General features: G+C 39.6%; 1 protein-coding gene across 15 annotated transcripts in view; it reads left to right on the top strand.

Moving 5' to 3' along the window:
- Positions 1–27,778, top strand: part of HUWE1 (HECT, UBA and WWE domain containing E3 ubiquitin protein ligase 1) — a 153,131-nt gene that overhangs the window by 58,941 nt on the left and 66,412 nt on the right. For 14 of the 15 annotated variants that reach the window (XR_012430238.1, XR_012430240.1, XR_012430239.1 and 11 more), the window contains exons 18-29: positions 908–1,150; positions 1,776–1,877; positions 2,361–2,441; positions 10,206–10,312; positions 10,505–10,682; positions 11,816–11,907; positions 12,915–13,126; positions 19,060–19,117; positions 20,569–20,745; positions 23,444–23,689; positions 24,782–24,915; positions 25,668–25,762. Coding sequence is in view for 12 of the 15 variants with exons in the window: in XM_074029844.1 (XP_073885945.1) it covers positions 908–1,150; positions 1,776–1,877; positions 2,361–2,441; positions 10,206–10,312; positions 10,505–10,682; positions 11,816–11,907; positions 12,915–13,126; positions 19,060–19,117; positions 20,569–20,745; positions 23,444–23,689; positions 24,782–24,915; positions 25,668–25,762 (1,725 nt within the window). In the remaining 3 variants the exon portion in view is untranslated. The remainder of the gene's footprint in view (positions 1–907; positions 1,151–1,775; positions 1,878–2,360; positions 2,442–10,205; positions 10,313–10,504; positions 10,683–11,815; positions 11,908–12,914; positions 13,127–19,059; positions 19,118–20,568; positions 20,746–23,443; positions 23,690–24,781; positions 24,916–25,667; positions 25,763–27,778) is intronic. The other variant, XM_005593658.4, reaches the window with a different exon arrangement.

Here is a 27,778-nt window from a genome sequence, read left to right as displayed (position 1 = left end):
TTTTGAGAAGAGAAAGGAGAGGTAAAAAGGTTTTTGGGTAGGCAGAAACATCCCTGAGGCTGGCATATCACTTGAGCCCAGGGGTTCGAGGCCAGCCTGGGCAACATGGCAAAAACCCTGTCATTACGAAAAATGCAAAAGTTAGCCCGGTGGGGTGGCATGCACCTGTGGTCCCAGCTACTTGGGAGGCTGAGGTGGGAGGATCATCTGAGCCTGGGAGTTTGAGGCTGCAGTGATTTCAAAATGTAAATAGTAGTTTATCACTAATTGAGCCTTAAAAGATTTTATAAACTGTAGTAAATGATTGTGTATCTTATACTCAGTTATTCAAGTGTATAAAGTAAAAATGAATCGTCACTTACCTACCATAGCTACTAGTTTCGGTGTGGTTCTTTCCAGGCTTTTTTGTGCATATTCAAATACATGTTGATGTTAAGTATGTAGTGTTTTACAATGGGAAGATGAGATCATAAACATACTATTCATCTTGCATTGCTCATTCAGTGTTTCATAGACATTCTTCCAGATTGGAATACTGAGTATTAATCTTTTCATGCTTTTTATGTTTATTATTAATTACTCTCTTGAAAAGCTGTACCTGTTTGTATACTACCAACTAGTAGTATGTGAAATTGCACATTTTACTTACCACTCTCCCCTTCTTCCCCAATTTGGTAGGTGAGAAATATTGAAGGACTTCTGTAGGATTGTTAATTTACACACACACATATATATGTGTGTATTAATACATGCAACTAGTGATATATTTTCATTTTGGGGTTCAGCATTCCTGATCTTCATTTTTATATTCATTTCACATTAATGGAAGAAATTTTCTCAAACAAAATTTTTCTTTTTGTGGTACCTTTTATTCTAGTAAGTTTCTTTATCATAATTTGTACTTTAGTTGCAGATGTGGCTATGGAAAGCAGTCCAGGCTCATCCATCTCTATGGAGCACAGGCTGGATGTTGAATTAAGGGCATCAGGTTCCAGCAGCAGCACTAACATCTCTTCTGGCCCCAGCCCCGGTCCCAGTCCCGGCCCCGGCCCCGGCCCTGGCCCCGGCCCCGGCCCCGGCCCTGGCCCCGGCCCTGGCCCCGGTCCTGGTCCCGGCCCTGGCCCCGGCCCGGGCCCTGGCCCCCGTCCTGGTGCGTACACACATAGATGTGCAGTCTTTCACAGTGGTAGAGTTATTAAACTATTGAAGAAGGCGGCTTTAGTCAGAACTTAAATGGTACATTTGGAGGTTAGCATCCCATGACTACTCATGCTCCTTCACCATTCTGGTGTTCCATTTTCTTATATTAACATGTCTTTCATAGCATTTTATACTTTTTCAACAATTCGTACATTGATTATCAAAACAGCCATGTTGGAGGGCAGATAATATCCAAAATGGGAACTGAGTGAGGTAAAAAAAAGTTGAACGTTTTTACTTTGTAATTTTTCTTTTTTACTTTAGACTTTTAATTTTAGTATTGGTAAAATTAAAAGTATTCGTAATTTTTTCAATTTCAAAGCTTAATTAAGTATTCTTCCCAAGATTCAGAGACCTCACTTCGAATGTCTTCTAATTTTATTATAGTGTATTTGGGTCTGTTAAAATTTTGTTTTATGTGCTTGGAATATTGAGTATTAATCTTTTCATGCTTTTTATGTTTATTATTAATTACTCTCTTGAAAAGTGAGTAATTTTCATGCTTTTTATGTTTATTATTAATTGTGGTTTAATGGCCAACTCTGCATAATTCTTTTGTCTTTCTTCATTGCCAGGAGCCCAGTGTATTCCACAACGAGCAGCACTTCTGAAATCCATGTTGAATTTCCTCAAGAAGGCCATCCAAGACCCTGCTTTCTCAGATGGCATACGACATGGTATTTGATTCCAGATAACTTTTTTTGGAGGATATTTTACTCTCTAAAAGATCGGTTCTTGTCATACTGTTCTGGCACCTGTTGTTCTACAAGGCAGTCTTTGGTAAAGGCCGTGCCATTTTCACTAGCTTTTAGTTGTTTTTTGTCACTTTTCCTAGATGTAAGGGTTGCTTAGCTATTTTCATAATGATTTACCATGTTTTCCCCCTTTTCCAGCTTTTGACTCTGTGCTTAATTCCATCTTATTACCCCTCTCTGACTCTTAGGTGTTTGTGTTCTTTTTTTTTTTAACCCATGTTAGAAAGCCTATTGCATGGACAAAGAACAAATAATAAAATAGTAGGAGACAACTAGGGGCCATTAGATTAGAATTAACACAGGCTTTGAGGACCACAGTGTGATAATACATATCACTCAGTTATCCCCACTCCTCACACCTTTCCAAACTAATCATATTCTCCGTAATGTTCACTTTTCTCTTAGTGATGGATGGTTCTCTGCCTACCTCCCTGAAACACATCATCAGCAATGCAGAATACTATGGCCCATCACTCTTCCTCCTAGGTAAGTGGAGTTGATAGTTGGTTATAACAATTTGGGATAACCTGGCAGAGCTTTCTCTCTGTATATTTATTTACTTACTATTTATTTATTTATTTATTTATTTATTTTTGAGACAGAGTCTTACTCTGTTGCCCAGACTAGAGTGTAGTGGCATAATCTCTGCTCACTGCAACCTCTGCCTCCCGGGTTCAAGCAAGTCTCCTGCCTCAGCCTCCCGAGTAGCTGGGATTAGAGGTGCCTGCCACCATGCCTGGCTAATTTTTGTGTTTTTAGTAGACAAATGTGAATAGTAAAATCCCGCAAGGAAATAAAACACAGAGAGGCCGGGCATGGAAGCTCATGCCTGTAATCCCAGCACTTTGGGAGGCCGAGGTGGGTGGATCACCTGAGGTAAGGAGTTTGAGACGAGTCTGGCCAAAATGGCAAAACCCCGTCTTTACTGTCTACCTGGACAGTAGACAAATGTCAATAGTAAAATCCTGCAAGGATATAAAACACAGAGAGGTCGGGTAGATATCTGTCTTATTGGTGATGCAATAAAGAAAGGTCAGAATTCAGTTTTAAGTAAATATCTATTTTCTGGGTGCCAAATATACCTTCATTTGTAATAAGTAGCATTATCATACATTTGGCTTATCTGTGCTAGAATTCTTAAAACGCTAAAGGAGTTAAGTTGGAGACGTGGAAATAGGGAAAATCTCCTTGTAGTAGTGAGCACTGTTTTACATTTTGGGGTGTTGGGGAGACTATTTTTGGCTACTACAACTTAGATACTTCGTTCCCCCCTTGCTGAAGAAATTTGGGATTTTTGTTTATTAACCTTGTAGCCTTTAATCTTGCACAATTCATTTATTAGTGCATATTCGTTTTGTGTGGTTTTTTTGTTTGTTTTTTGTTTTTTTTTTGAGACGGAGCCCTCACTCTGTCACCTAGGCTGGAGTGCAGTGGCGCGATCTCGGCTCACTGCAAGCTCCGCCTCCCGGGCCCACGCCATTCTCCTGCCTCAGCCTCCAGAGTAGCTGGGACTACAGGCGCCCACCACCACACCCGGAGAATTTTTTGTACTTTTAGTACAGATGGGGTTTCACCGTGTTAGCCCGGATGGTCTCAACCTCCTGACCTCGTGATCCACCTGCCTTGGCCTCTCAAAGTGCTGGGATTACAGGCGTGAGCCACTGCCCCCGGCCTTGTTTTGTTTTCTTAGGATATTCTACATAGTCTTGCCATCTGCAAATACATTTTTATTTTCTTTATGGTCTTTGTGCCTTTTTTTGGTCTTACTATGTTAGGAAAGATTTCTGATACAATGCTGGATAGAAATGAGAATGGGCCTCTTTGCTTTGTTCCTGAATTTAGAGGGAAAGCATTTAATATTTTACCATTAAGAATGAGGTTAGCAGAGGTTTTGTGTTGAAGGTTTTGTCAATTTTATCAGGTTGAGGAAGTTTTCTTGTGGTGTAGCAACTCCACCATGTTATGGAAAAGCTCTCTGCCAAGGTTAGATTCAGATGGCAAAATTCAGACAATAGTTCTTTGGTTTTTTGTTTTGTTTTGTTTTTAAGATTTGTTTTACAGGTGGGGAAGTCTCAAGGCCAGGGGCAGGGAGAATGCCTCTCTTCTGGGAGAAAATCCAGAACAGAGAGAAAGAGAAAAGGAAGTACACAGGCAGTTTTCAATAAATGGGAAGCTTAGAAGAGGCAACAATTGCCATTGACAGGGATATTGTTTAAAAGAGGGAGGCAGCAAGAGGATATAGTGCTTAGGTGCTCGGGTAGTGGTGAGGAGCAGGTGAGCCCTATGAGGATGATGCCAGAAGTGAAGGACACAGGCAGGAAATGAGACTTAGAGCACTAAATCAAAGGTCAGTGAAGGTCCAGCTTCCTTCCTATGGTTTTCTTAATTCATCTCTGACATTTCAATCAGCATAGCAACCTCCCAGTTTTCCTATAAAATACACTTGTACTTGAGAGAGACCAGATTTGCAAAGCCAAACCTAAATAGACTAGCCATTGTTATTTTAGCTCTCTAAATGATAGTACAGAACCTTTCACTCCAGGTGGAAGGAGATGGCTCAGGAAAGACATAAGGGAGGTCTGAGAACCTCTTGGAGTATTTTAATAATATAGTTGGCTGTTTGAGTTTCTTTTATTTTTGTTGAACTATTCTGGATACCTTTTCTTTATTAATGATCATGCAACGGGAGGTCCCTTTAAGACACAAGCACTACCTTGAAATCCCAGTAGGTAGTTTCATGCCAATCTGTTATCGACTGTCATAGTAACTAAACTGCTTTGTCCCTCATTGAGGGCTTCTAAGGCCTGAACTGTTTGGTTAATGTGGTCTTCCAGGAGTTACAACATGTCTGGGTAACCTCTATGAGTTGAATCTGTGTTACAGAACTGGAAATACCTAAACTTGTGCCCATTACACCAAAGATTCTGATGAGGCCCAGAAGAGGTAAAAAGTGCTCCCTTTTGTGGCAAGACCTGATAAAACAGCTAGACTTTCTAGTTGGATTTGAGGTGCCCTGGGCACTAAATGTCCATAGTACATAGGTCAGCTTGTATGGGTAGAAGGGAACAGGATCACTGAATAGAATGTATAACCCTGCTGAGCAGGAGTTATAACACAGAAGAATCAGACCAGGAGGTTGGAAGGTGAAGTTTCTAGGGAGTAAATTTATATTAGGGTGGACATTCTCAACAGGGGGGCATCATTGTATGTACTATCAGTTGGTGGCAGAGGCTGGGAAAAATATGAAATCCTTAAGGGGGAAGCTAATGAGGAAGCACCCAGTGAGGTCACGATGTCCTGCTTATAATTTCACACTCAAACTCACTAAATATTCTGACTCCTTCTCCCTCACATGTCCGACCTCTGGCTCTTTCTTCTGTGCCACTTTTAGCCACTTGTATTTCATTTGTAGTATCCCATGTAACTTCCCTCAACTCCCCTCTCTTCTTTCTCACCTCCTGCCTTACCAACCTCATGTTGTCTGTTCGGGTCTGTTTGTAGCCTATGCTAACGTCATCGTGCTTATGATTGACTGCTTAACCAGAGAGTGTAGCAGGTAGTCAATATGAGTATTAAAATCCTCCAAGGGAGCAAGATACAGTTGTATAAGTGGTTGCCTGGGCTAGGGTGTCTGTTAATATTGCAGGAGGTTTAGTATGTAGGTGGCATTTTGTGTACCTAATACATAGATACGATCTATCAGGTTGAGTGAGGGGAAGCAGGAAATATAGGTAGTGACTGGAATAGTGAAATTAGAGTGTAAATAGTGAAAGTGGAGTGTGGGCTGGCTGTCAAAGAGTTGATGGGGCAGTGGAGTTATGAAGAGTCATATGGGGGCAGTTACAAGGGCATTTACTATCTTGAGGGTGTCAGCATCAAGGTTGGGACTGTCAGTTGTGCTGAAATCATCATCTAGGATGCTTTGGTATGCTGTATAGATAGAAGCCCTAGGCTCACACTTGAGAAATTATTATAAAAGAGTTGTAGAATAATTTCAGATAGGGAAGCTGCGGACTAATTACCCCCAAACAAGTGGGATCACAGTATGGACAAAAAGGAGCCCAAGAAGTTTGGCATTGAGCTGGAGTAGTAGTATCCCAGACCCAGACCATGAGCCAAATGAGGTATAGACAGGCCAACTAGAGCCAGAATATTCCACAAAGATATTTTCAGGCCCGTGGTGCATAGACTTTTGGCATGTCGAAATGCCAGTTTATTATGGAAATCACAGGCATTGCCATCCCATATCCTGCAATAGTCTCCCATTCAATACCTCTATAATAAGGTGGATCCAGAACTAGCTTCCTGTCTAAGAATGTTGGTATTAGGAACTAACTTAAGATTTTTCTTTCCTCTTTGGAGGAACCATACAGTTGTGTATGTGGACCCAGGCAGAGAGACCAAGACCTTCATTTCCTACGAAGAGAGATCTCTAGTTAGCAATCCTTTAAAACCATCATATTAGGAAAGGACTTTGGCAGAGACCTTCTGCATAGTCTTAGAGGGTGAGGGCCCTCAATTTTCTGTGGGTCCCATCCTGTTATCTACTTTCAGTCTAGGCACCTGTCCACCATGGATTGCACCAACATCAAATGAGGAGGTGTCGTTAAGTGAGAGGGATTCTGTTTGGGTATTATAGACTCATAGATGGAAAGTATCTCATTTTGAGGCTAGAAAGGGGACAAAGGAAGCACTAGTCGTGTTTTTTCAGGATGTCATATAACTAAGGCAATCGGCAAAAGAGAGATCCATTTAAGAGACCATTGTCCACTTTGTAAGTTTAAGAGAGCATTGAACAAGCCATTATGCTTCTATTAGGCCTGCTTTCTGTGAACAGTAAAACAAATGGGCCAGGCACTGGCTCACACCTGTAATCCCAGCACTTTGGGATGCTGAGACAGGCAGATTGCTTGAGCCCAGGAGTTTGAGACCAGCCTGGGCAACGTGTGAAATCCTGTCTCTAAAACAAATAAATGCTGGTGCGCTACTCAGGAAGCTGAGGTGGGAGGATCACTTAAGTACTGGAGGTTGAGGCTGCAGTGAGCTATAATTGCGCCACTGCACTCTAGCCTGGGGAACAGAGTAAGACTTTGTCTCAAAAAAAAAAAAAAAAAAAAAAAAGACAAATGGAAGCTCCAAGATGATGCCTTGTTTTAAAAGGTCCATGCCCAGACTGAATGAGCGGTAACATGCATACCCTGGTCAGAGTCGGTGTTACCAGAAGCCCAGAGGGAACTAACTGAGGCCTATAATGGTGGTGTTGGCAGTGGTTTGGCAGGAAGGATAAGCCAAGAATAGGTCTGTATAACAATCAGTTGTGAGGGCGTAGCGATTTGTGCCAGCAGATTGGGGGCAGTGGCCCAAAAAAATTGATTTGCCAGTGAGAAAAGGAGTGTTCACGTCTGGTATGGTGAGCCCCCGTTGGTGTTGATGCCAATGGCAAGACAGGGCACAAAGAACATACTGGGAGGCTAGGGTTTGAGTATGGCTAGTGGCATGGGGATGCAGTGGCGTTTGGGCCCAGGGATTGTGATGACCTGCCTGCCTTTACTCCTCTCCCCTCCCCTCCCCTCCTCTCCTCCCCTCCCCTCCTCTCCTCTCCTTTGTAACGTTGACTTTTCAAACTCTCTTGGATTCATTTTCAGTTCTATTGAAGTCCATCTGTGGGTAATTTTTAAGGTGTTAGACTTCTCTTTCAGAAATTGGTGGCTGCTTTCTTCATTGTATTCTAATGCTACGTTATTGTAGATAACCGTGGTGTCAGACTGGTTCTTGTTCTTATCTGTGTATATTTCCTGCTTCTTCTTTTTTTTTTTTTTTTTTTTTTCTATTTCTCTGATTTCTTTTTACTTTCTCCTGGAAACCCTAATTACCTTTTTTCCCTTTTTTAGTTGATTGGTTCCACACTGAGCTGATTGCTCTGTGCGTGTATATACCCTTTAACTCTAATTCTTGGTTATCAGTGTTTTTATGTAGGGGTCCCAGTGCACAGTGTCATTGCGACCTCTTTTTTTTTTTTTTTTTGAGACGGAGTCTCGCTCTGTCACCCAGGCTGGAGTGCAGTGGCCGGATCTCGGATCACTGCAAGCTCCGCCTCCTGGATTCACGCCATTCTCCTGCCTCAGCCTCCCGAGTAGCTGGGACTACAGGCGCCCGCCACCTCGCCCGGCTAGTTTTTTTGTATTTTTTAGTAGAGACGGGGTTTCACTGTGTTAGCCAGGATGATCTCGATCTCCTGACCTCGTGATCCGCCCGTCTCGGCCTCCCAAAGTGCTGGGATTACAGGCGACCTCTTAATAAAACAACAGGTTTGTTGTCTTAGTAATTGCTTGTAGAACACTAATTTTAATTTTTAAATACTCAATTTTAGTGACTCTATAGAATTCATACATTTCTACAAATGTAAGTCAATCGAGGGGAGTGTCATATACCAATAGGAACCCCAAAAAGGACTTAAATTTTTCAGAATTTTATAGCCCATGAGGGAATCCCAAAGGCCATTGGAAACTGTTGGTCCCCGGTAATTACTATATATCTGCCATTCCCCTAGCATTTGGGATAAAGGAGAGATGCTATATTCACCAACTTGAATAGAAAATCCTCTGCTTTCTTTTAGATCTTAGGCATTACCATAAACAAGTTTGTTCTATATACATGGTTTATGGGTGTTGTATGTATATTCCTCTTTGTCAGATTTTTAAATCAAAGTTATTGTAGTTATTGTAGTCTTATGAGTTGGGAAGCCTTGTCTTAATTATTCCTGGAAGGTTTAATAAAACTTTTGGCTTGGTGCCTCTCTATTACCTGGATTTTTTTTTTTTTTTTTTTTTTAACTTTTAAAAATTCTAGAACGGGCGCGGTGGCTCACACCTGTAATCCCAGTACTTTGGGAGACGGAGGCAGGCAGATCGCCTGAGGTTAGGAGTTCAAAACCAGCTGGCCAATCTGGTAAAAACCCCATCTCTACTAAAAATGAAAAAATTAGCCAGGCGTGATGGGCACCTGTAATCCCAACTATTCAGGTGGCTGAGGCCGGAGAATCGCTTGAACCCAGGAGGTGGAGGCTGCAGTGAGTTGAGATTGTGCCACTGCACTCAAGCCTGGGCGACAGAGTGAGACTCCGTCTCAATAAAAAAGAAAAAATTCTTGTTATTGGTCTAATCTGCTCTGCTGTCACTTCCTGAGATTTGATTTTTATGACATTTTCTTATTAAACTATACATTTCACTTGTTGGCATACACTTTGTAGAATATATTTTTCTGTATCTAGTTAAATCTCCTTTCTCATTCCTCACGTATATTACTGCTCTTTTTTCTAATTTATATTATTTCACTTGTTGGCATACACTTTGTAGAATAAACTTTTTTTTTCTGTATCTAGTTAAATCTCCTTTCTCATTCCAAATCTATATTACTGCTCTTTTTTCTAATTTATATTGTTGCTTTTATTTTCCATAGGTTTATAAGCTTTTCCAGTGTCTTCACAAAGCTAGATATTGGCTTTGTTTATCTTTTTTGCTTTTGGTTTCGGTGAATCCTTTTTTCTGTTAATTCTTCATAGCTTGTTTGGTTACTTTTTAATAAATGCCTTAATGCTATACTATTTCCTCTTGAGTAGAGTTTTTCCCATGTTCCAGAAGCTTTGGTAGTTATTACTGCAATTTCTAAATATTATAATGTCAAAAACTGGTCAGATTAATACTCAAGGACTCTCACATTGCTGATGATAGTTTAAAATTGTTGTACGAGGCAGTTTATCTATTTTCATCAGTTAAGCTTGCATTTGCTTTAACCCAGCAAACCTACATCATAGATTTTTTTTCCTGTTAAAAGCAGACAAAAACGGGTATGTGTTTAGGTTTATCATTTTCACAATTGAGGAGTGATTTCTATACATGTGGTACATGCGTTTAGTGGAATAGTAGGCAGTCATTCAAAATGAATGGGTCATTGTATCGGTAGAGTACATTATACAGTATAACAATTGTGGGGAAAAGCAAGATATATAAAACAGTGTAACCTCATTTATGTAAAAATATGCCCATAAAAATCCTGGAAGTGTAGTCACTAGATTCTTTATAGTGATGAATCTCTGATGGAACAGTATTACGATCTTTAATTTCATAGTAAGCACAAGGGTTTAAATTGCTATACATTGAGAGTGTATTTTTTTTTTTAAGCTTTTGGTGTTTTGTTTTCAATTCCTGTGAGGAATCTCTCAGTTTTCCATATTTTCTCATCTTTTTTTAGCTACTGAAGTGGTGACTGTGTTTGTATTTCAAGAACCATCACTGCTCTCCTCACTCCAGGACAATGGATTGACAGATGTCATGCTGCATGCACTGCTTATCAAAGATGTAAGTCTTTTCTGCTACTCGGTAAAGAATGTCTTAGGGAGTTAAAATCCTCTCTCTTCTGTGTGTAGTGTTGAATCTAATTGGGACCTGGTTGTCAAAATTCCTTCCGTCTCAGCTTGATACGCATGGCCGGATTTTCCTAGCGTCTACACTCTTTTAGATGCATTCAAGTTCACTTTGTTTTCTCTCTAGGTTCCTGCTACCCGTGAAGTCCTTGGCTCCCTCCCAAATGTATTCAGTGCACTCTGCTTGAATGCCCGAGGTCTTCAGTCTTTTGTTCAGTGTCAGCCTTTTGAACGCCTCTTCAAAGTTCTTCTGTCTCCAGATTACCTCCCAGCCATGCGGAGGAGGAGAAGTTCTGATCCCCTTGGTAAGTTGTTAAGATTTATTTTATAGTAGAAAATTGATTTAGTTTGCAAGGAAACTCTTCCTTGATCTCTCTCATCATTTTACTGATTAGGTTTGCTAAGTTTAATGGGGATTATCATCATACATTCTATTATAATTCGGAAGGAATACTTCATCTTTAGCTTCTCTGCTCATAATATTTCCATGCTTCTCAACAGTTCACCATTGCATTGTCATGGTACTAGTAGAAAACAGGTATTAAGAAGCAGTGGTAGATTTCCAGGTTCACCACCTAGTCTGCAGCAATGAGAAATATGGAGTCCTGAGGTGTTCATCTGGTAATCTGGTGTTCTAATGTCCAACTCTCTAAGATAACGACACATGGATAGTTTTTTTTACTCAGTATACTTGAGACCAGATCATTGAGAGATTATTAGCAAGAAGGTAGGGCTCCAGAAAGATTACAGTTTTCAAAAATGTGCTTTGTACTTTTCAGCCACTGCTGTAGCATTTAGACACTATCATTCTTAACCGGAGCAGCCAGAGGGTTAATGGTTTGTACATCTTTCTTCTCTCTCACTCTGTAATACTAGTTTAGATCTTGACAGCAGAGATTGCCAGAGTAGAGTGCAGCACACATAGTTACTTTAAAATAGTTTACTAAACTGATTCCTTCCTTTTCCCCCGTAATTTGGGGGATAGGGGCTGGGTGTAAATTCTTTAAAGAAGCTGTGGCATTAGAAAATCACAACCAAAAAAAAAAAAAATAGAAAAAAAAAAAATCACAACAGCCTGGCCTGGCACGGTGGCACACACCTAGCACTTTGGGAGGCCAAGGTGGGCAAATTACTTGAGCACAGGAGTTTGAGACCAGCCTGGGCAACATGGCCAAATCCCATCTCTACAAAAAATACAAAAATTTCTTCAGGCATGGTGGCACACACCTGTAGTCCCAGCTACTTGGAGGACAGGTGGGAGGATCGCTTGAGTCCAGGAGATCGTGACACTGCACTCCAGCCTGGGTGACATAAAGTCTTTTAAGAAAATCATAACCAGGCTCAGTTTTTTCTTTCCACCTTATGTTGGTACAGAAAAGAGCCCAAGCTCTATTTTCTTCAGTCTTTCTAATTCTAACAGTTCATTTTTTGCCTTAAGGGGATACTGCATCCAACCTGGGGAGTGCTGTCGATGAGCTCATGAGACATCAGCCCACCCTTAAAACAGATGCAACGACTGCCATCATCAAGGTAGAAAGTGATAAGGATGTGATCATGAGCATGAGAGAGCAGAGAAGGGGAAGGTTTTAGAAGATTTGGCCTACTGGATGTCATTAGGATTCTTGGGCTATAGCTATAAGAGCATTATGTCTGCCTCATTGTTTCCATGTCCTTAGGTTGGTCCTTTATAAAAAAAAAAAAAGGTTGTCATTTTAGTTCATCTTAGAAAGAAGTCTCTGTTAAAAGTTTTTTAGCCTGGGTGCAGTGGCTCACGCCTGTAATCCTGACACTTTGGGAGGCTGAGGCTGATGGATCGCTTGAGGCCAGGAGTTTGAGACCAGCCTGGACAACATGGTGAAGCCCCGTTTCTATGAAAAATATAAAATTTAGCCGGGTGTGGTGGCGTGTGCCTGTAGTCCCAGCGACTCTGGAGGTTGAGACAGGAGAATCACTTAAACTCGGGAGGAGGAGGTTGTAGCGAGCTGAGATCATGCCACTGCAAGACTCTGTCTCAAAAAAAAAAAAAAAAGTTTTTTAGGTCGAGAATTGTTTTCCTTAAAAAATTTTTTCCATTTAATGTAAACCTCTATATAATGATTTATTTTATGTATTATATGGACAAGCAGACATGGCTTAGATTAAGTTTGTAAAATGTATTGCCCTTTCTAGTCTCTGTTTGTTGATCCCTGTGGCTGCCCCCCACCCCGCCTTATTAGCTCTGCCAGTTTCCTTTTAGAATTGTTATTGAAACTAGTATATAAGTTCCTGGTGCTTGGTGAATTGGGAGAGGGAGTCAGATTTGTCAGTCGCTTATACAGCCCTGTGACCCTCAACAAATTACTTAAGTTTGCGGCACGTCTCTTCCCTTGTTTATAAAATGGAATTAATGACCATATTCTGGGAATGGTGTATATAACATGTATATGAAGTGTTTGAGCAAATATACAACACATAGAAAATGCTCTAAATATGTTATCTGTCTCCTCCTCCCCATTCCATGATTACTAATAAGTAATCTTATTTCCTGTGCCTTTCAGTTACTTGAAGAAATCTGTAATCTTGGAAGGGACCCCAAATACATCTGTCAGAAGCCATCAATCCAGAAGGCAGATGGCACTGCCACTGCTCCTCCCCCAAGGTCTAATCATGCTGCAGAAGAAGCCTCTAGTGAGGATGAGGAGGAAGAGGAAGTACAGGCCATGCAGAGCTTTAATTCTACCCAGCAAAATGAAAGTGAACCTAATCAGCAGTAAGTGTTTACAAAACAGATCCTCTAGCCGTGTAATCTTGGGCATGTTGTCACCTCTCTAAGTCTTAGTGAACACTTTCATCTATAAAACACAAGAGAGTTGTATTAGATCATTTTAAAGTTCTTGCTGGTTCTAAGAGTGTATTAGTTTTTCCTTTTTTGACCCTTGTGTGTTATTTGTGCTTTGGTATTTAATTGTATTAGTTGCCTTAGGAAGTGATCTTTTTAAAAAAAAAAATTTATTTATTTTTAATTTTTATTTATTTATTTTTTTGAGACAGAGTTTTGCTTTTGTTGCCCAAGCTGGAGTGCAACGATGTGGTCTCGGCTCATTGCAACCTCCACCTCCCGGGCTCAAGCAATTCTCCTGCCTCAGCCTCCCAAGTAGCTGGGATTATAGACACCCACCACCACACTCGGCCAATTTTTGTATTTTTAGTAGAGATGGGGTTTCATCAGCCTGTTGACCAGGCTGATCTCAACTCCCCATCTCAGGTGATCTACCCATCTTGGCTTCTCAAAGTGTTGGGATTACAGGTGTGAGCCACTGCACCCAGCCAGGAAGTGCTCATTCTTTTTTTTTTTTTTTTTTTTTTTTTTTTTGAGACGGTGTCTTGCTCTGTCACCCAGGCTGGAGTGCAGTGGCCGGATCTCAGCTCACTGCAAGCTCCACCTCCTGGGTTTACACCATTCTCCTGCCTCAGCCTCCTGAGTAGCTGGGACTACAGGCGCCCGCCACCACTCCCAGCTGGTTTTTTTGTATTTCTTAGTAGAGACGGGGTTTCACCATGTTAGCCAGGATGGTCTCGATCTCCTGACCTCGTGATCCACCCATCTCGGCCTCCCAAAGTGCTGGGATTACAGGCCTGAGCCACCGCGCCCGGCCTGAAGTGCTCATTCTTAAAAGCTGTTGATGAAATTGAATCAGAATTTGGTCTATCAAGTTAATGGACTTTGCACAGAGACCTTATTTTCCCTTTGTTGATTTAATATTCCACATCATTGACTGCTTGATTTTTTTCAGGCACGTGTGAAACACATTGTACTTTTGAAGCCTGTCTCCTAAGAAGTCCTTAAGGGGTGTGTGAGGATTTGTTGTTGCTTGTTGTTTTTTTAATTTTTGTTCATTTTGTTACTATTTGTTCGTTCCAGATTAATTGGAAGGCTTTGGAATTTACTGTATGACTGTAAACAGTCAAGAATTGAGTTCTTAGATGAAAGCAGGGAGTTTGCTTAAAGGCTGCTGACTGTTAGGAGGTAGTCCACCAGGCTCTTTGAGCAGTATTCACATACCGGGGATGAACTGTAACTCTATACCTGTAACTTTTAATCACCTGCATGCTGAAAATGGGATTGATCCTTCTGGACAGTCATGTACTCACTCATTCAATAAGTACTCTTTTATTGTGTAGGTAAGTCATTCTGAGAAAAGCTTGAGCATTTTAGGCACAGATATGAATGCATTTGAGCTGGTCCTGAATGGTACCTTGGAACTTAAAATTTAAGGTGGAGTAGACAACAGGAGCAAAGGCCTAGAATCCAAAACTGGTATGTCCTCTTGGAACTCTAAATAGTAATGAGCCTGTGGGTATCAGGTGTTTTAAGGAGAGGCATTAACTACTAAGTATATTACTTTGTTGAACACATACCTTAGCCTCTCTGAGAAGGCAAACCTACCTTCATTCTAGCAGTACCTTTTGTTCTCTTTTAAGTGTTCTTTTTCTAGAAAAGGAGGACACCCTGGAAGAAAGCATGACATTTTTTTGTAGACGAGTCTTAGTGCTTCCTTTGTCACACCCTTGAATGTCAGTGACCCTACTGGAGTGGGGTTCCTTCTCCTGGCTACAAATAAGGGAAAATTTTAAGACATAGGTGGTAGTGGTTTTAAGTCAAGCTTATATATATTCATCTGCATGTGACTTCCCTACCTGGACATTTTCCAGATGCCTTACGTCTGATGTGCCCAGATTTCAAGCTGTCGCAGTTAATCAGCATTTTCTTCACTACCCTCATTTGTTTACCCTCCTTTCCTTTCTCAGGATATCGTGTATCACTGTGTTCTATCCACAGCCATTCCCATTCCCATAATACCTCCTTTTCCATCCACCAGATTTCTGTAAGGCCAGTTCAAATGTCTTATTCTTGAAGGAGTTTTTTTTTTTTTTTTAAACTTCCAAATGAGAAGTCAATCTTGTGTTCTTGCAACAGTTTTGTTAAAATTATTCATACATGTTAATGGTTTTCCTCACTCACCTATAAGCTCCTCAAGAGCAAGACATTGCCTCATTCACCAGTATATCCCTATCACTTTGTCTAATAGTAGGTAGTCAGTAAGTTTGTTTATTGAAATGAATAAAGAGCCTTAAATTAAGGATTCCTGAAGTCTTAAATGCTTGGAGAGCTAGGCCTAATGAGACGTGAATGAAAATGAAGAGAAATTAGAAATATAAACCCAGTAGCATTAATATTCTACCATAGTGATATTTATATGTAACTTCTAAGATGCAGAGGACTCTAGTAGTTACTGTACCCTAGTATCAGTAGTTTTCTACATTCTGAATGCTCATCACTACCTCATTTGCGTGATCCAAGAGTCTCACAGATGTTGACACATGTATTTTTTCACTTCTGCCATCTTCAGAAGCCTAGATTGGGTCACTAAGTAAATTATTAGGGCAGGAAGAAAAAGCAAGAGACTGTCTAAACTCAGCTTCATTTTGAAAACCACAATATATTAATAGCAAAAGTTCTTTTTATCTTCTATCCCAGGCAGTTGTTATGGGGGAATTTTGTACTTTCTCACAATATGGTGAAAGGGCTTAGAAAAATTGGGAATATGTGTCACGCTTCTCCCCATAAGTCTTGTCCGTCCCTTCCTCTAAATTCAAAGTTCTTCAGTGGAACTTCCGAATTTCTGTTTCCCATGCTCTCATGTTTTCCAATGCCTTACCCACACGTAAAATGATTAACTCTTATCTTTATTTTATTTTATTTACTTATTTATTTATTTATTTTGAGATAGAGTCTCACTACATCACCCAGGCTGGAGTGCAGTGGCACGAGCTCAGCTCACTGCAACCTCCACCTCCCGACTTCAAGCAGTTCTCGTGCCTTAGCCTCCTGAGTAGCTGGGATTACAGACACGTGCCACCATGCCTGGCTAATTTTCGTATTTTTAGTAGAGCTGGGGTTTTGCCATGTTGGCCTCAAACTCCTGGCCTCATGTGATCCACCCACTTCAGCCTCCCAAAGTGCTGGGATTGCAGGTGTGCGCCGCCGCACCTGGCCAATTTAACAGCAGTTTAAATTCAGGTATGATTTCCATACAGATTCTGCATTTCCAGTTTCCCTGCCCAAAATTGAGGCAATTTCTCTGTCCCAAAATCTTACTTCTGTCATCATATTATTATGTCTATTCCAGAATATGTTTAAATAAAATGATCATATAAAGTCGTATGTGTATATTATATCTGATGTATATATCTTGTATCTAGCTTCTTTGTTCGATGTGTTTTGGAGGTTCATCCGTGTTATTGCATCTGTCAGCAACTTGTTACTTTTCATTGCTGAGTAGTATTCTGTTGTGTGATAATTGTGTAGTGATTATCCATTTTCCAGTTGATGGACTTAGGTTTCTGGGTTTTTTCGAGGCTTAGACAGTACCCTTTCCTTTTTTTTTTTTTTTTGTTTTAAACAAAAAGTCAGCAGCTAGTATTTGCAAATGGCGTTTGTATTTACTCTTGAAACACATGGTTTTGTGCTGGAGATCTGGAGTATGAAAACTTAGGCACTATAGTCTACCCCCAATACACAGGGTGCCTTTCTACATTCACTCATTCACCACAAGTAGTTCTAAATACCTGTCTTTTCTCCCTTTCTTCTGCCTTCTAAATTGTTTGATCTCAGAAAATCTGATATTGCTAGGGATGAATATACTTGCCAGTAAGTAACCAGGGTTTGTAGTTGATGCATCACGGTTCACTTTGTGGTTGATTCCATTAGTGTGCCTAGCTTACCACCCACCACTCATGAGCAACTTGAAAGAAATGGGCTATATAAAGTCTTTGTGATCGTTAGAACTCGAATAGCAATTGTTTGGACTTTAAAGGTAATGAGTCCAGAGACGCAGTTGTTCCCTGAAATGTGGTCCACTGGGAGGGCTCCTTCATCAGAGTGAGCTGTCTCCTCAAAAGCTGGAGGAAGCACCTGACCACGCCCCTACCCCGAAAAACCCCATGTACATCATACTGTGACACTAAATTGAAATCCTCCTTTACTTTCTGGGCATGGGCTGGGGCTCCACCATCATAAATACAGAAAATTGACTAGAGTTTGGCAATGTGTATTTGTTTGGGGAAAGAGAGAAAAACAGGAAGTTTAGGACTTTTAAGTTGAGTCCTGTTGGAAAGAGTTGATCATTTTGATTATTCCTGTACGGCTTCTTGGGCCTGAGAGCCAAAAGATGAGGGTAAGGAGAAAAGTGGTACTGAACAAATTTATTCCTGGAATTATATTAAGAACCACTATTGGTTTGCTTTCTCTCTGTTCTTCTCCCCAGTTTCCATGTAGCAAATAAAGGGGGTATATAGGTCTCATTTGATTTTACTACTTAGGCTCTTTGCCATCATATCTGGCTTCTTCAAAGGGTTTGGTGTCTCTGGGCTGGATCCACACTTGCACTCCTTATTGATAGAGGTGGATCTATAGGTAATTGATATAAGTAACATGGAATGCTACAGTGGTTCTGAGGAGGAAATTAAGGTTTTGTGGTCTTCTCATGGAATCATTTCAATCTTGCCTTATAGGTATACTCCTTTTCTACAAAGTTCTTCCCCACATTTTTCATTGAGGAGGTTCACAACATCCTACCCAAACCCTTGTTCTGGGTATTTTTGTCACTGAAGTCATTCATAATGCCTCTCCACTCTCTCCTGTTCTAAATTCTGCTGCCAAATGTTCTTGTGCCTGGCAAATCTTTGTTTACATTTTGTCTTGCTTAGAGATGAGAACTACTAGCTTCTTGCCAACTTTCTTGTCTTCTTCCTCTACCTCTCCCTCTGTCTCTGCTCCATCCCACTCTCCTGCACCCTGCCTAAATCTGTTTCAAGGGCCTGTGTCCAAAATGCTCCATTTTCTAAAGTATTTGTTCCTCCTTGGGGTTTATCTTAGAGGTAATATTTTGTTTCATCACAATATACTATATGTGTAGTTTTTTACATTGAGCTGCATTTTCTGCAGCTATGGTATGTTGTAGCCTTCTCATCTGCTGTGCAGTATTGAAGCAACTGAAAAGACAAAAGACCTGATCAGTTTTTCGATAGTTCAGGAACTGTCATGTGCAAATACCAATTGTTAGGCCAAGGAGGCCTCAGGTGTATGAATCTTTGAACAGAATTAAATTCTATTTCCTATTCTCCATAACTTTAAACGTGATGCAAAAACATCATATGATGTTTAAGTGTCTCTTTGTCTAGCCTCTTTCTTCAAGCAGATGTTGAGTCTTTTAATTGAACTTATTTTAAATGTTTTCATATGGATAAATTTCTCCAACAGTAGTTTGCCAAAGATAGGATAGTTTCTCTTGTGATGTATACAAATGTTGAGTTTTTAAAGGCTTGGTTTTCCCCTTTATGCTTTCAACCTTAGTCAGGCTAGGAAAGGTAGATTCAGGATTGATTTCAGCTGTTCTTTTCCTGTGGTATATGAGTCTAAAGGCTCATCTCTACCCCATAAGCCTGGGAAGTAAAGGCTGCAGTGAGCCGTGATTGTGCCACTGCACTCCAGCCTGGGTGGCAGCAAGACCCTGTCTCAAAAAAAAAGAGCAAATAAATAAATAGAAAAAGACCTAGAATTTTATACAGTACCTCTTCCTCTGTTCTCTTAATATTGGTATTGTGAATTTCTGTATAACTCACTCTTTTCTCCCCTAACAGGGTTGTTGGTACAGAGGAACGTATTCCTATTCCCCTCATGGATTACATCCTTAATGTGGTAAGATTCAACACAGGGCAAACTGAGTAAAGGTGTATGTATGCTTTTCTGGAAAATGTGTAGTGTTATCAGAGTCCAGTAATTACCGTATTCATTTTATTTGGAATCCAATTAAGAGGAGAAAGATGTGCCACCCTTTTGTTTTTGTTCTAGACTGGTTTGCCAGAAATTAGCCAACATGACCCCCATTATTTTTTATTCCGGATTTTTTTGTTCACTGTTACCATTCTTCATTAGAATCCAGACAGGATTCTGTAACAGGTTTTGTTTTGCCAGTCTGGTACGGGCTGATCATCCCAAATCCAAAATGCTCCAAAATTTGAACCTTTTTGAGTACCAGCATAACACTGAAAGGAAATGCTCACTGGAGCATTTTCAGCCTGAACCATATAATGCAAATATTCAAAAATAAAAAATCTGGCCTGTAATCCCAGCACTTTGGGAGGCCGAGACAGGCGGATCACGAGGTCAGGAGATGGAGACCATCCTGGCTAACACGGTGAAACCCCGTCTCTACTAAAAAAAAAAAAAAAAGATACAAAAAAACTAGCCGGGCAAGGTGGCGGGCGCCTGTAGTCCCAGCTACTCGGGAGGCTGAGGCAGGAGAATGGCGTGAACCTGGGAGGCGGAGCTTGCAGTGAGCTGAGATCCAGCCACTGCATTCCAGCCTGGGCGGCAGAGCGAGACTCCGTCTCAAAAAAAAAAAAAAAAAAAATTAAAAAAATAAAAATAAAAAATCTGAAACATTCATGGTGCCCAAGCATTTTGAATATGAGATATACAACCTGTAACATGTTTTCCAAACGTGTCCAACATATATTTTCCCCTTTTTTTCTCCATTACTTCCGGAGTATCTCACCAAAAAAGTGAAGTTTGAATTTTCCCAGAATTGTTTACCAATAAGGGAGAGACCTCTTAGCATTTGTTTTAGCCTACTAATCACTTCCAAGACTTCCAGAGATAGTTTCTCTTGTGCCTGTGTGTTTATTGCCCACATTTTACTTTTTTACTCTTAAAAATATTCTGTTTGAAACAGACTCTTCCAGAGATCAGCGTTTCATTTGCATTATAAGCACATTTGGGGGAAATTTTCCATGATGTTTGCCTGCAGGAGAAAGGCAGGCAAGGAGCACTAAATAGCAAATTAAGAGATTAGACATGATTGTACCACTAATTCATAATGTGGCCCTGAGCAAGTCACTTAACTTCTCTGTTATCTCAAATTATCCGACTCTTGGTGTGCTTGAAAATGTAGATTGGGCAGAAATCGTAGATATTCTTTACTTCCTGGATGTTTTAGAGTCCGTATCATACATCTGGTTTATCTGAGGTTTTGATACTCTAGAAAACACTGATATCATGACTAGAAGGCTACCCCATCCTTATTCCAGGCTGGCCTTTTAGTTCTACCTGTCAGGCTCTAACTTCTTTAAAAAATTTTTATTACCTAGATGAAATTTGTGGAATCTATTCTGAGCAACAATACAACAGATGACCACTGCCAGGAATTTGTGAATCAGAAAGGACTCTTGCCTTTGGTTACCATTTTGGGTCTTCCCAATCTGCCCATTGACTTTCCCACATCTGCTGCCTGTCAGGCTGTTGCAGGTGTCTGCAAATCCATATTGGTAAGAAGCATCTGGCCAAATGTTTTCATTTCTTTTTGGAAATCAATTTTGCGATACTTCTGTATATATGTTTTTACTGTGGTCTCCCTTCAACTAAAAAATAATGAATAAATTTGTGTTATGTTGTTTAAGTGAATTTTGTGACTAATATATAGTGTGCCATGTTATTTCTCATTGAAAAGTCAAAGTATTTTTTCTTTGTTCATCAGTTTGGTATGTAGTTCTACATCATTAGAGTTTATTGGAGGGAAAAGTGTATCTCCAAGAAAGCTTTTCTAGTTGGGTTTTATTAGTATGTCACCCTTCTTTGTTATAGGTGCTTTTTTAACACATTTTATGTTTATGGTTATGTTTAACCATGTGTTTTCCTCCCCTTTCAAGCTTGATAGTCGTGTATTAAGCATAATTGACATGTAGTTCATTGCCGATATTTAATTCCCCCCTTTTCAAGCCCAATAGTCATGTATTGTAAGCATAGTTAACATGGTAGTTCATTGCTCATGTTTTGCCAAAAATGAAGCTTCTTTATTTTTTCATAGTGGTAAACTACACATAACATGAAATGTACCATCTTAACCATTTTGCAGTGTAGAGTTCAGTAGTGTTATGTGTATTCATATTGATGTGCAGCCAATCTCCAGAACTCTTTTCATCTTGCAAAAATGAAATTCTGCCCTTGAACTTCTCATCCTCCCTTCTCCCCAGCCCCTGGCAACTACCATTCTACTTTTTGTCTCTAAATTTGACTACTCTAGGTACCTTATATCAGTGGAATCAGAAAATATTTGTGTGTGCGACTGGCTTTTTTCACTTAGCATAATGCCCTCAAGGTTCAACCATTATGTAGCATGTGTCATAATTTCCTTCCCTTGTAAGGCCTCATAATATTCCATTGTGTGTTTATACCACATTTTGTTTATCCATTCATCTGTTGATTGACACTTGGGTTGCTTTCACCTTTTGGCTGTTGTGAATAATAATGATGCTGTGAACATGGATGTACATATAACTCTTTGAGACTCTACTTTTAATTCTAATTTTCCCACATCCTAACCAATACTTATTTTCTGTTTTTTGATAATAGCCATTCTGGTGGGTAGGAAGTGTATCTCATTTTGTTTTTCACTGGCATTTCCCTAATGCTTAGTGATAACGAACATATTTTCATGTGCTTGTTGTCCATATATATATCTTCTTTGGAGAAATGTCTATTCAAATTCATTGTTCTTTTTTAATCGTGTTATTTGTTTTATTGTTGAGTTGTAAGAGTTGTGTATTCTTATACATATATTAATACCTGATATTAATCTCTTCTCAAGTATATGATTTGCATATATTTTTCCTGTTCTGTGAGTTGCGTTTTCGTGGTTGTCTTTTGATGCACAAACATTTTTAATCTTGATAAAGTCCAGCTTCTCTTTTTTTGTTTTTGTTGCCTGTGTAAACACCTGTGTTTTTAGTGTCACATCCACTAAAACCGTTGCCAAATCCAGTGTTTTGCAGCTTTCCCACTATAGCTTCTTCTAAGAGTTTTATAACTTAGCTCTTATATTCAGGTCTTTGATCCATTTTGATTAGATTTTTTATACAGTAAAAGTCTGTCCTTTCCTATTGCATGGTCTTGGTACCTTCGTCAAAAATCATTTGACCATATATATGTGAAGATTTAATTCTGGGCTCTCTATTCTGTTCCATTGGTCTTTATGTCTGTCTTTATGCCAGTATCACAGTTTTGATTACTGTAACTTTGTAATAGAAATCAAAAAGAGTGAGACCTCCAAAAATTTTCCCCCAACTTGTTTTGGCTATTTGGGGTCCCTTAAGATTTCATATAAATTTTAGAAGGGATTTTTCTATTTCTGCAAAACCAAAACAAAAAACAGCATTGGAATATTGATAGTGATTGCATTAAATCTATGAAACTCCTTTATTAGCTGGGCTGCAGAGTGTAAGTAATTCCTGCTGAATGAGAAATCCATTTGCTTACAGACTTGGAAAGATCCATAATTGTGACATGACTTCATTTAGTTTATTTTGTTTTACTCTTTGAAATACTGAATTAAATGCTCTTCATCAGTGAGAGAGGAAAATATCTTTATCCTACCTATAAGATACTGTGGAAGCATAGATAGATTTATTTAAAACCATAGGAAGGCACATGATTTCTCCTATCTTTGCATGGCAAGTGATGGTGTTTTGCTGTCAGATTTTTCTCCAGACTTGAGCAGAAATCACAAGGGACATATAATCCTTGGGTTGTCTGATAAAAACAAATCGCCTACCTGATTCCTATCTCAGAATAATCTCTCTTGTTTTAAGAAGAAAAGAACAGTATAGTAGTGATTCTCTTCCATGCTTTGGAACTTTGCCTAACATGGTTTCCTATCGAGCAAAATTTGGAATTAATCCTATAATGTAGAGTCCTTGCTGTAACAGTATTCAGTTTGACTGTCATAAGCTTTTAAGTGTTATTGGCTCACCAAGTTTGAAAGTAGTATGTTGCTCTAGAAACAGATGTTAAGTATATTGTACCTGACTTCATATTTGGGTTCCACCATTTACCAGGTGAGAGACCATGGCCATATCTAAAATCTGGGAGACTTCCGTTTAATTGTCCACTTCCATTGTGACTATTAAAAGACATGAAGAATTTGAAGTTCATTGTATATTAACACTTTAATTATTCTTCCTGTTTCAGACACTGTCACATGAACCCAAAGTCCTTCAAGAAGGTCTCCTTCAGTTGGACTCCATCCTCTCCTCCCTGGAGCCCTTACACCGCCCCATTGAATCCCCTGGGGGCTCAGTGTTGTTGCGAGAACTGGCTTGCGCAGGCAATGTTGCTGATGCTACCCTCTCAGCCCAGGCCACACCTCTGCTGCATGCACTCACTGCTGCCCATGCCTACATCATGATGTTTGTTCATACTTGCAGAGTTGGACAGGTAAAAATAATCTTAGGGGTGAACATATTAGTTTAAAGGCAGTGAAATATTTAGGGCATACACTTTAGCAGGGTTACTGTGCTTGAAAGGAGGTCTGCCTGAGGTAGCAGCTAAAAGAACAGTTTAATTTAGGATGAGATTTTTTTTCACTGTCAAAAAGTTGAGTGACTGTATAATTTATTATGTGAAGTGGACTTTCTTGAGAGCAAAACAGGTTATTACAGACAAACATCAGTTGGGTATTCATCTGGCCTTAGTACTTTCTAATCTTTCCACGAGTCCTTATAGGTCTGATAATTGGATGGCATAGGTAGGACATTTTACCAAAGAACATTTAAATCAATAGTAATTAACAAATTACTAAAAATTTTCTACATATCAAACGTTTTGCCTGCAATCCATAATCCATAGGTCCAGAAAGAAGGCATTTTGTGTATGTCCTCACAGTTTTACTACATTTATTCCTCAGATAATTGATTCTAAAGATTAATGGTATCAACATTAAACAAAACAGGGTTCAACAGCCCTGTTTTATGCTATTGAGCAGGAGTGTGTTCTCTGTTACTTGTGAATCGATCAAATCTGAAGTAAAAAAAAACAGCACAATTATAAACAATTTAGAAAATTAAATTACTTAAATTTTAGGGATTGATTTTTATGACTTTATTAAATGAAATAAAATGAAAAGGAAAATTTAAAGTAAGGAATTAAATAAATCTAGGTATTTACTGAAGTAAAGAAATTGGATGGAAATAACAATACCCCCAACAAATAATTTAGAAAGTAGTTAATGAACCTGTAAAACCGTTTCTTTGATTCAGAAAAAAAGAGTAGCCTCTGATACCTTTCTTTCACTTCATAAAAAACAATGATAAGGGATGTTGTGGAAATAATTTGTAAATGTTGTAACAGAGTACCTTGTGGAACTGTCGTCTTGAATGTGGACATTTTGATGAGGTGGATAACTCTGAGAATAGCAATGAAGAAAAATCCCTTATTCTTATAAAACTATTGAAGGTCTTTTTTTTTTTTTTTTTTAAAGTATAATTGTTAGAAAACATCCCAAAGGTGAAATTCTTGTTATGATTGCAGAGTGAAATTCGTTCCATCTCCGTAAACCAGTGGGGCTCTCAATTGGGTCTGAGTGTTTTGAGCAAGCTGAGCCAGTTATACTGTTCCCTGGTGTGGGAAAGCACTGTCCTCCTCTCTCTGTGTACCCCAAACAGGTAAGAGAATGGCTCTCTCTCTCATCACATTGTTATTTAAGTTCGGTGAGCCTGGAGGATTGCTTTGGTTGGGGATAGGAGGGTATGGAAGAGAGTTCAGAGGCTTCCTTGTCCTTCCCTCTTCCCAGCCTAGGAACTTGTTGACAAATTGTAGCATTTTGTGCATCTTGATTTTGATATACCAAGTATGCTTTGTCGGCGTGGTAGAGGTTTAAAATGTGTTCCCGTTATTAGCCAGATATAAAAAACTGAGTTGAGGCCGGAGGTGGTGGCTTACGCCTGTAATCCCAGCACTTTGGGAGGCTAAGGTAGGTGAATCACGAGGTCAGGTGTTCAAGACCAGCCTGGCCAACATGGTGAAAACCCTGTCTGTACTAAAAATACAAAAAATTAGCTGGGTGTAATGGCGGGCGCCTGTAATCCTAGCCAGTTGGGAGGCTGAGGCAGGAGAATCACTTGAACCCGGGAGGTGGAGGTTGCAGTGAGCCCAAGATCATGCCACTGCACTCCAGCCCAGGCGAAAGAGTGAGACTGGGTCTCCAAAAAAAAAAAAAAAAAAAAAAAAAAGTGTTGGAAAGCTTGTGGGGTGCTACCTCAGGAATTATAGATGCTTTGTTACATTCAGTTTAACCTACCTGCTATTGGAGGGATAGTGTCAGCCAAGCAAATTAGAGACCATTTATAATATAAGAGGTGAACTATCAGTATATATATATATATAATTTTTTTGCTCAGTATTTCTCTTGTTGCAGCCTACCATCTGGGTGTGAATTTGGCCAGGCAGATATGCAGAAACTGGTTCCAAAGGATGAGAAGGCAGGTACGACCCAGGGCGGAAAAAGATCAGGTAACTCTAAGAAACTAAAATGTTAGTCATTAATTCTGAGTTTTGTTCCTATGTCTTTATAGGTTTATTATGAAAATTTTTAGTTAGTTCTATCATCCATAGTCTAGTTTTCATCCTCTCACTAATTTTTAGTCGTTTCCTGCATAAAGACGTATACATAATGGTAAAAGTTAGAAAATGTAGTTGAAAGAATTACCCATATTTCTGCCACCCAAAAAAAAACATTTTGAAAGTGTCTGCCCATCTTTTTTCTCTGAGTGTATTTGTCAGTGTCTTAGATAAAAACATTTCGTAGATCTCTTTCTTCACTTACTGTTAAGTACCATATAAAGGTACACGAATTAACTATTCCCTGTTAAGTTTCTAATATGCTGGTTTTTTTTAAATGAACATTTTTGTGTTTACTTTTCTGCAAATATAAGATTGATTCCTACAAATTATTGTATCAGAGGGTATTAACAAATAATTTTTAATGTGGCTACTAGAAAATTTAAGTTATATATGTGTTTCACGTTATATTTCTGTCGACAGTGCTGCTTTGTAAAGAAGATTGCTTTTATGTTATCTCACAATAAAAATTCCAAATTTTGGCGAGGCTCATTGGCTCACGCCTGTAATCCCAGCACTGTGGGAGGCCGAGGTGGGCAGATCACCTGAGGTCGGGAGTTCAGACCAGCCTGACCAACATGTAGAAACTCCGTCTCTACTGAAAATACAAAAAATTAGCCGGGTATGGTGGCACATACCTGTAATCCCAGCTACTTGGGAGGCTGAGGCAGGATGATCGCTTGAACCTGGGAGGCGGAGGTTGCGGTGAGCCAAAATCGCGCCATTGCACTCCAGCCTGGCCAACAAGAGCGAAACACCATCTCAGAAAAAAATAAAAAATAAAATTTCCAAATTTCAGTAAGTAGAAATCATACACAATTTTCTGACTCTAATGCTACAAACATAAAATGAATACGAGCAACTTTTCCAGAATGTTTTTTCTCCTGTGTTCAGTATCAACGAGGAAATTAAAAAAGGATAAACTATTAAGAAAGCAATGAAGGTAATTCTGTGTATCAAAATGCATCAGACCAGGCACAGTGGCTCACACCTCTAATCCCAGCACTTTGGGAGGCTGAGGCAGGTGAATCACTTGAGCCCAGGAGTTTGAGATCAGCCTGGGCAACATGACAAAACCCCATCTCTGCAAAAAAAAAATACAAAAATTAGCTGGCCGTGGTGGTACATGCCTGTAGTCCCAGCTTCTAGGGAGGCTGAGGTGGGAGGATTGCTTGAGCCCAGGAAGTTGAAGCTATGGTGAGCCATGACTCAACTCAAGCCTAGATGACAGAGTGAGACCCTGTCTAAAAAAAAAAAAAGTCTCAGATATGCTTAAAACTTGTACAGAAATTACTAGAAAGGGAAATTTCTAAGGAACTAATAAAGCTGACATAGGCTTAGAACCAACAAACAAGGACTTACATATGACAGCTGGTTATTGTGAGGGATGGGATAACATTAATAAAGTATAAAGAAACCTGACAAAATGAGAATCTCAAATTTAGTGAAAATATACCAAATTTAACTCAGGGAAAGAATAAATTTACTAAGAACTGAGAATGAAGTTAGATTCACTGTCAAAGAATTGCCTCTCTAACGTATATTTTTTCTAGCAATTTATTTAACACATTTAACAAAAATGACTCAACTTCTCCAAAGTTTTTCTGGAATGCTAAGATTAAAACTTGGTGAGTTGTTTTATAAGTTTGCATAAAGCTCATTCTTAGATCTAAGAGCACACATATACCAAAGAAAAAGACGCATCTCACATTCATATACATAATTCTTAAATGCTAGGGAATAAAATTCTCCAGTGGCAATCTGTGATGTCCAGTTTGAACTTAACGAGCTGTAACATTCTAGTAGGGCACCCACATTGACAGCACTGGGCACTGTGCACACTGTAGTCCATGTGAATGGTACCCCCTGGGTTGAGCTGTGCCTATAACAGTCTTCCAAGGTAGCCCT

This window comes from Macaca fascicularis, chromosome X (assembly GCF_037993035.2).
Source record: "Macaca fascicularis isolate 582-1 chromosome X, T2T-MFA8v1.1".
Taxonomy (NCBI): Eukaryota; Metazoa; Chordata; class Mammalia; order Primates; family Cercopithecidae; genus Macaca; species Macaca fascicularis.
Note: the sequence above shows the minus strand (reverse complement) of the source record. Positions and strands in the feature narration are given on the sequence as shown.